The sequence below is a fragment of the Phalaenopsis equestris genome, unplaced genomic scaffold (genome assembly GCF_001263595.1).
Source record: "Phalaenopsis equestris unplaced genomic scaffold, ASM126359v1 Scaffold000301, whole genome shotgun sequence".
Lineage (NCBI taxonomy): Eukaryota > Viridiplantae > Streptophyta > Magnoliopsida > Asparagales > Orchidaceae > Phalaenopsis > Phalaenopsis equestris.
In genome coordinates this window covers 1,191,266-1,200,504 of record NW_018164743.1, presented here as the reverse complement: position 1 = coordinate 1,200,504, position 9,239 = coordinate 1,191,266, and the positions used below count along the sequence as shown (strand labels likewise).

General features: G+C 32.4%; 1 protein-coding gene across 2 annotated transcripts in view; it reads left to right on the top strand.

Moving 5' to 3' along the window:
• Positions 1–1,746: 1,746 nt before the first annotated feature.
• The window catches only part of LOC110025494 (probable pectin methyltransferase QUA2), a 32,316-nt gene continuing 24,823 nt past the window's right edge, over positions 1,747–9,239 (top strand). Inside the window, exons 1-3 of one of the 2 annotated variants that reach the window (XM_020726004.1) lie at positions 1,747–1,919; positions 2,320–2,993; positions 3,076–3,205. In XM_020726004.1, coding sequence (XP_020581663.1) covers positions 2,374–2,993; positions 3,076–3,205 — 750 coding nt within the window. In that variant the 5' untranslated portion in view covers positions 1,747–1,919; positions 2,320–2,373. Of the gene's footprint in view, positions 1,964–2,319; positions 2,994–3,075; positions 3,206–9,239 lie in introns of both variants that reach the window. The other variant, XM_020726003.1, reaches the window with a different exon arrangement.

Below are 9,239 nucleotides of genomic sequence, written 5' to 3'. Positions count from 1 at the left end.
ATATATATATAATAATAATAATAATAATAATAATAAAGACATCTGAGTATGTGTTGAATCCTCGTACAATGTTAAGACGATAATTCATTACTCTACCGCCGCAAATTTTCTAGCACGCATCACATTTGAGCTAAGATTAAATAGTTATTGGTGTCGTTTAGTTTATCTTATCAAAATGTTCAACTTGACTATTAGGGTTAAACTTAGAGCTTTACTCGTTCCTAATCTAATTAAAAAAATTTTCAACCGCAAATCAAAATATATCATGATTATTTTCTTTTGAAACTAAATTTGAGTCTTTCAATTAGAGGAAAATTCCTCAAGCAACTCCAATGCAATAAGAAGTTCGCAGTCATTTGAATGCAAAATAAGAAACTTAAAATATATTTATATTCAGGTAAAATCATAAAAAAAATTGAACTTCTTAAGATATATCGTTTTGCATCACATTTGAGCTAAGATTAAATAGTTATTGGTGTCGTTTAGTTTATCTTATCAAAATGTTCAACTTGACTATTAGGGTTAAACTTAGAGCTTTACTCGTTCCTAATCTAATTAAAAAAATTTTCAACCGCAAATCAAAATATATCATGATTATTTTCTTTTGAAACTAAATTTGAGTCTTTCAATTAGAGGAAAATTCCTCAAGCAACTCCAATGCAATAAGAAGTTCGCAGTCATTTGAATGCAAAATAAGAAACTTAAAATATATTTATATTCAGGTGAAATCATAAAAAAAATTGAACTTCCCGAGTCGATCTGGCCCACATCGACCTAATTCAATGGTGACCACACCTTATCAGTTATAACAGAAATAAAATATTCATATGCCACCGTAATCATAGGAAAAGGCCGCGTAAATCATTCCGAAATATTGCCCTTCATGTGTAGATTCAGCGCCGCCTGGCCAAGACAGCGAGTTCTCTTAAAAAATTTAATTAAAATAAAATAAGATCATTATTTTTTATATCTATAGCTTTTAATTTTATCTATTATTATATTTTATCGCTTAATTAAATTAAATCATAACATAATACTACTTATTTAAAATAATAAATATAATTAAATTATTAGACAGTGAAATCAAATTATTAAATTTATTTAATTGTATATTTATTAACATCTAATTGTCTACTTTTGTTGTCTAAAAATTTAGTGTATGTTTGGAGCAGCTGCAGCTTATTGAATAATCTGTTGATAAACTGATTAAAAAAAAATCTGTTGATAAACTAAGTGTTGTGGCTATTACAATTTTTTTTTTTTTGGAAAAAATTAGATTTCAGCCAGAAAGCTGCGGTGTATAATCACAATTTACCCAAACAAATCAAGAGTGTCTTCAAAACTCCACCGCACCAAATAAGCTGCCCCAAATCTCATTTTTATTTCAAGTTTTTAATTATAATATTTGATAATTTAATTCTATTGAAGGATACAATTAGTATTATCTATGTACGAGAATATTTTAATAGAAGCTTTTTTTTTTCATTTTAATCTCAGATAAAAATTAGAAATTAATATACGCATTTCTATCATAATTAAATTCATTAAAAACTCTAAATTAATAAGCATACATTGCTGGATTCATAAATTTAATGTAAATAAAACATGATATAAATAAATATTAAAAAATTATATAAATTTTAATAATTAAAGTAACACCTACGCTTGGGAAAAATTATAAACAGCATTATAGCAAATAATATTCATAAAAATCTGATTCCGTGGGAATTTAGAACAGGCAGAGACTCGTGACGCAGTCATTGACTGTTTGTTCTCCTGCTCTTTGCTGGAGCTGAGAAAGGAGTAAGAACTCTGCACATTGGATCTTCTATAACTCCATGAACTTCTCGCAGAAGATAATGGGATTTTAATGGAGAGTCATTCTATCATTTGATCTGATAAAGTTGGGATTCTTTTGGGTACTGTAACCTTTCCTTCTTCAAGTATAGAGCAAATTTTTTCGGTAAATTTTTTTTTTTTTTGAAATTTTGTTGGTTTTCTGAATTCTCATGTTGCTTCTGAGTTGTAAGAATGGGCTCCATTGAATCATTAAGGATCGAATTATGAGCAGTACGATTCTAGATGCATTATTCTGCTACTTTCTGAACTGGTTCTAAAGTGGGAAAGTCCTAGCTCTGAGAAGTTACCTTTCTGATTCCCTTCGCTAGCATTGTTTTTATGAGCTTTAATGGCTGGCAAACGCGGTTATCTTCAATCTACCTTTTTCTGTTGTCATAAACCCTTTTCTCCGTTTCCTCTTTTGAGCAATTTTTGAAGGAAGTGAGTCGGGTTCCATAACTTTTGCATTTTTTCCTTCAGGTCTTCTTGAATTAGGTCTCTGCAGATTTCACATTGGGAATTTTCTTGCTATCAATGTCGAGGCCACTTTACCGGGGATTCTCTGGCGGCTATGGAAGGCTCTCCGGCTGTGAAGACTCATTTGATAAGATCTCTCAACAGAAGAATTTCTCTAAGAATGGATTAGGTCATGAGCTTCCAAGTCCTTACGGAACAAGTAGAAATCGGCAAAACTTGACGCTTAGCTTGCTGAAGTTTGGTCTTGCCCTAATTGTTTTCGTTGCAATTTGGGGTTCACTCTACTGGATTGCATATATCTCCAATGCCTCACAAGTTAACATCTATAGAGGTTACAGGCGGGTACAAGAGCAGCTCGTTGCGGATCTCTCTCTCGTGGAAGAGCTCGCTAATGGAGTTGGCAAGCTCAGAGAGATTGAATTCTGCCCACCTGAGTTTGAGGATTATGTTCCATGTTATTATAATCTTTCAGAGAGTTTAGATTCAGCAGATACCGATCGGCAGATTGAGCATGAGAGGAAATGTGATCGTGGATTTGGAAAGGGGCTGACTTGTTTGATTTTTCCACCGAGGAGTTACAGGATTCCATTAAGATGGCCGACAGGAAGGGACTTCATTTGGAAGGAGAATGTGAAGATCACAGGGAAGGAGTTCTCATCAGGGAGTTTGACGAAGAGGTTTGATAGTTTTTCTTCTTATTTTGTGAAGATTTATGCATCAAAATTTAGGTTTTTGATTTTATTTAAATTTTCATTGTAGGATGATGGTGGAGGAAGAGCATATCTCTTTTCACTCTGACTCTTTAATGGTTGATGGAGTAGAAGACTATTCACATCAGATAGCTGAGATGATTGGGCTTAGAAATGAGTCAAATTTCAATGAAGCTAGGGTAGGTCTTATCCTTTTGAACAATTTTATTTTTTATTTTCCGTCTTTGATGTGATTCCAGCCAGGAGGGTGAAAGGGGAATTTGATATTGAAAAGTTAAAAAGGTTGCGGGGATTTGGTATTACGTATTAGAGCTTCAGGAGAATATATCACTTTCGAAAAATTATAATTAATGATTCCATCATGCTTTTCTGTAAAGAGGTTTAGAATAGAAAAAGTTGGGGGAGAGGACTGTTTAATTTAGAGCCTATTATTGAACTATCAATCATTTTTTTTTAATTATAACTTTATGTGTGGATTTGTTTCTTGTTGTTTATTCAAAGATTTTTGCTGTTTGTCCTTTTTATAAATGTTATGAGCATGGGTAACTCTTGTTCTGAGAATTGTAACTTAGAAAAGGCAATGTCTGAAAACAGGCATTAAAAACGGGCAATCTGGATAAAGTATAAAGTTTAAAGCTAGAATGTAGCGAAGATATAAAGTGCTAAATTTTTTTTCCATCAGAAACATATTGTATAACTGGTAATCTCTGTTTATTTTGGGTGAAAGCGACAGAAATAAATTTGAACTACATTAATAATTATGTTTATATTTTTTGGTTTGATTGGTTGTTTCTCACTGATTCTAGTGAATACTTGATGAAAAAAAGATTAGTGTAGTTCGAACCATTTGCCAGATCTTTTTTATTTGGTACAGTAAGCTTTTCTTTCCCAGCTGCAAATCACCATTTTTAAAGAATCTTTTTTCATAATTTTGTATTTCTGTGGCAATTGATCTTATTGATATCTATCCCATCCCTTTCTCTGGCTAACATGATCCAACATGATCTTTGTAAAAAAGAAATGATTTTTTTGTCAAAATCGGCCGGCCAAGAGTGCTAGTCAAATGATGCTATGAAATCCATTCCACAAATTTCTTACAGGTAAGAAATTTGTACTGTTGTTTGTGTTATTTTTAAATTTAAATTTTTTTATATTTTCTTATAATTATTTTAGTGTTATGATGTGATGCTTAATTTACTTGACAAATAGGATTTGAAATTAAGGAACTTAGTTATTTACTTGTAGATAATTCATGGATAGAACTGAATTAATGATTGTTAACATATTGAAACAACTTATGCTAAATTTAAGCCTGTATTAGCTCAATATCTTGTTATAATACACTACCTTATTATACTTATAAAAGGCAATTGATTGGAAGCTCTAGCATGCACTTTGGGTCCCTTGAAGGTGGCATTGGAAAGGGCTTTTAGTGATGTTTCTACTTGAGAGTTAACTTAGCTAATTGACGGTAAACTTCAAGGAGGCATCTAAAAACTCAGTGTTTCGCGGTCATTTGCTAAAGTTAGGCAAGCATGACTGAGATAAATGGTAGTTGTTGGTCATTGATAGAGTTGGTGTTGATTGGTAATTGTTGATTGGAAATTGACAAATTTTATGCCAAGCACCATGGTTTCCCTTGTTTGTTATATGCAAGAAAGGAAAGTGATAAGGGATTTAATGAGTTTTATATATATTATGGTATAAATATAATATTTAAATCATTTTTTCAGTTTGTCAGGGAAATGAAATAAGAGAAGAGTGGGATTCTTGGGAAAGAAAGGAAGAAATAAAAGGAAAATACTTGTGAGTAGGTTTATTTATCTTGTACTCGCCTTTAAAGTAGTTGAACTATATTTCATTGTGCGGCTTTGAAAATATGAGAAATTTGGTCTAATCATTTAAATCTTGTGGCCCTTTGTTTTATAGTGTTTATACATTTAATTTGTTTATGTTTTCGTTTAAGCCATTGCTCTTGTGCACACATTTTCCCCAATAATTGGTATAACAGCATGGCTTTGAGGTTTGAAATAGCAAAGTGGGAGCAATGGCTGTTGATAGTTAAAATTGATAAGTTCAATGTTACAGAGCATTTGGAAATAGGAAGACACAGATCAAGGATCATCTGTATAAAACAAACTCTGGCCGTCATTCTTAGTGATGAAATTGATGACCCTGAGCCAAGAAGCTTTAGATCGATAGGGCAGATTGACATTGGGAGAATGTTGCTTTTAATTTGTTAAGAATGTTGTATTCAACAAATTACACAAGCTTATCATTACTGAAGTTATGGAAGCTATATCAAATATGCACAAGAAATCTTTTATAGAGAATAATTTATAATTAATGAGTTCCGGATAGTAAAAGATGTGCTTCCATAGCAGAATATATTAATAAATTCAATACGTTGAAATGCCATTTGCGTTTAATTGATATCAATTTCGAGACAAAATTCCTGATTTTTACTTCTTGTCATTGCTTTTGCAAAGCTGTGGTGCAAATATATTGAGGATTGTTAATCTTTGAGGGTCTATGGGGTTGAAGTCCAGTAATACCAATGACTATTACATAACGATATCCAGAGATGACAATTAGGTAGTTCTTCTTTTGCTGCTTTGAGTCTTGAAACTAGATGGAAAATTACAAAGAGTGTCAACAATTGAGCTGATTTATATCTTGAATTTCAAAACACTGCATGATGTAAATACTGTAACTAAAGGGATCTATGGTGTGTATTATTTTGAAGTGTTGATAGTCATGTCGATTCTTGGATCTTTAGTATTTTCTTAACTCTGCTCCACAATAGTTGTCTATTTCTAACTATTTTGCATGCCATATGAGAAAGTCGATATTGATAGTGATGAAACTTCAAATATAGTGAGAGTGATGCTTACAAAAGAAAAGAACAAGCACTTTGAATAGAACATGTAAAAGCTTTACAAGGTAAGTCATATTCCATGATCAAAGTAAAATTTGATCTCAATTGGGCAGCGGGGTCAAGAAGGATATATCTCCAATTTTTGTTTTCATACTTTGAAGGTTATGAAAGGCGTAAAAAAAGGTAAAAAATGATCTTTTTGTAGTAGTCCAATGACACTTCATTTAGGTTTATGAATGAAACTATGAATGAAAGTTACATGCAGAATTGCTCGAGTTTTTTTGGGCGAATGTTGTCAGTAAGTCTATTTGATCAATAACCCTCAATTGCTTTAGGTTATAATTTACTTGCAGGGGGTGAATTGGAAAGGGGTTAAACTTTTGTCCTTCAAAGGTTTTCGATCTTTTTTATATGCATATGGAATTTATCGAGAGTTATTTCATTAATGAGATGGGGTGATTTTGGCTATTAATTTTGAGATGATCATCATTAGGATTATAAATGTTACTTTTAATGAAATTGTCATATGCAAGGGCAAGTTCATCAATGCAGAATCCACAACTGAGAAAGTTGAAAAATCGAGGAGATGAATGAAGAGGGATATGCAAGTAGGTGGTCAAGTGACTAAGAAAATGAAGATAAAAACATTGGTTATTATATGCTTATGGTTGAGTTGAGAAGATTTAAATGGATGTTGAGGCCTGCGTATGCTCCCTTTTCTTTCATTACTTATTGTTGATAGATGCTAATAGAATGAGAAATGCAAGATATATAATTTCTAGTGGGATATACAAAGAACACAAAAAAAAAAAAAAATTGTGAAGATAAATTTGAGAGGGAATTCTCATAATTTTCATTATTCATTATTCAACCCTAAGGTTACATATATAGGTAAACTAGTCCCTCCTAATTTACAATCTTACCAAATATATCTAGGCTAAATATGCAAATGAAATAATTCCAAAATAAACATAATTAGGAAGAGAATAAAACTAATTAAGCAGTTTCCCAAATTGTCTCTACCTGGTCGATTCTTCTATATTTCCACAACCCCTCAAGTTAGGTCATAGATTTTGTAGAGCCCAATCTTTGTATTAAACTCTTAAATTTTGCTTAATGGAGGAGCTTTAGTGAAAATATTAACAACCTGTTGGTGTGTCGGGAGCTAGCTTAGCTGTATAATTTCACAGTTAACTTTTTTAGAGATAAATTGCATGTCAATTTCAAAATATTTAGTCTTGTCATGATGCACAAGGTTTTTGGTAATATTGATAGCTTCTTGACTATTATGACTTACAAAACATTTGTGTAGGCTTATTAGAGGCACGCCCCAATTCTCTCAATAATTTTTTAACTCATCTCTTGACAAATTCCTAAGGCAGTTACCCTATACTCTAAATTTGCACTGTTTCTAGAGACAACCACTTGCTTTTTGCTTCTACAGTTAATCAGATTTCTCCATGCATATGAGCAATAACCTATTGTTGAATTTCTGTCAGTGTGTTCCCTAGCTCAACTTTGCATCAGTGTAGACTTCTACCTCTCTATTTCTAGTTCTCTCAAACAATAATCCATAATTAGTAGTCTTCTTGAGAAATTTCAGGATCCTTTACACCATTTCCAAATCTTTTCGTATGCGTTATTCTTACGTTGGCTCATAGTATTGACAGAGTATATAATATCTAGTCTAGTATGTGGTAGGTAGATTAGTTTTCCTACTAATTTTTTATATTTTTCTCTTATCCACAGATATATTTTCTTCTCCTTTGTTAGATTTTTTGTGGGATCCTTTGGAGTATCGATTGATAGATTTGCATCCAATCATTCTAGTATCCTTTAGCAAATCTATGATGTATTTCTTAAGTGAAATAAAAAGGACCTTTTTGGATCTTGCTACCTTCATACCTAAAAAATAACTCATGATTCTAAGGTTATTGATTTCAAACTCAGTGGCAAACACTTCCTTTATTTGATTTTTTTTTGTCATCATCACGAGTTAGAATCATATCATTAACATACACTATCAGTGCAATAATCTTACATCCCTACATGTGTTTGATGAGCAGTGCATAATAAGCTTGACCTTAAAAGTATTCATTTTATCTCATAGTCTTAACAAACCTTTCAAATCATGCTCTTTATTGACTGCTTAAGACCATATATTGACTTTCTGAGTTTGCATATTAGGCATTTGTCGGAATTATTCTCAGGTCTTGGTGATATCTTCATGTACACATCTTGAAGATTTCAAGATACCCATTCGTGAAGATGTTTTTTATATCAAGTTAATGTAGTCCTCACCTCTCATTAACTGTTATTGAGAGAACGAGTGATCAGTTTTATAACTGATATGAATATCTCTTTATAGTCAACCTCATAGGCTTGAGTGAAACATTTTGCAACTAGTCTTGTTTTAAATTTCTCAATACCATTGTCTGCTCTGTTCTTGATGCTAAATAACCATTTGCATTTAACTGACTTCTTATTTAGAGAAATCCTAGTAAGAGTCCATGTGACTTTTTTTTTTAGTGCTTGAATCTCCTCTTGAACAACTTTCCTCCATTTTAAAATTTTAAGAGCTTCATGAATGGATTTAGTAATCTGCACAATACGAAGAAAAATTTTTATAATGCAAGGAGAGCTTCCCATAAGCTACGTACACCTGAATTGGATATTTTGTGTAACTTTCCTTATCATCAGTACAAAAAAGTAAGGAGATGACTCGTGAGTTACAAATTCCAATTTTAGGTGAGTGCGGACTCAGTTTTTGGCTTGAGCAGTTTTATTTTTGCAAGTTGTCTTCTTCCTGCTCAATATTTTTCTTCCTCATTGTGTACACACAACAACAGCAACATCAACAACAAAGCCTTAATCTCACTACGTGGGGTCGGCTACATGAACTACACTACGTGGGGTCGGCTACATGAATCCTTTTTCTCCATTGCGTCCCATTTAGTGTCATATTTTCATTTAGTTCTAGTAAATTAAAATCATTTTTAATAAAATAAGCCCAAGTCTTTCTAGGTCTACATCTTCCTTTCTTAACACAAGTTGAATCTAAAACATCTACTCTCCTAATCGGATCATCAGATGGTCGACGTTTAATGTGACCAAACCATCTAAGACGATTTTCTCTAATTTTATTCGTCACAGGAGCTACACCAACCCTATCACGGATATATTCATTTCGCATTTTGTCTCTAAGTGTAAAGCCGCTCATCCACCTAATCATTCTCACCTCGGAAACACTTAACTTATTATTATGCTTCTCTTTTAAAGGCCAACATTCAACGCCATATAGCATTGCAGGTCTCACCACCGTCTTATAAAATTTT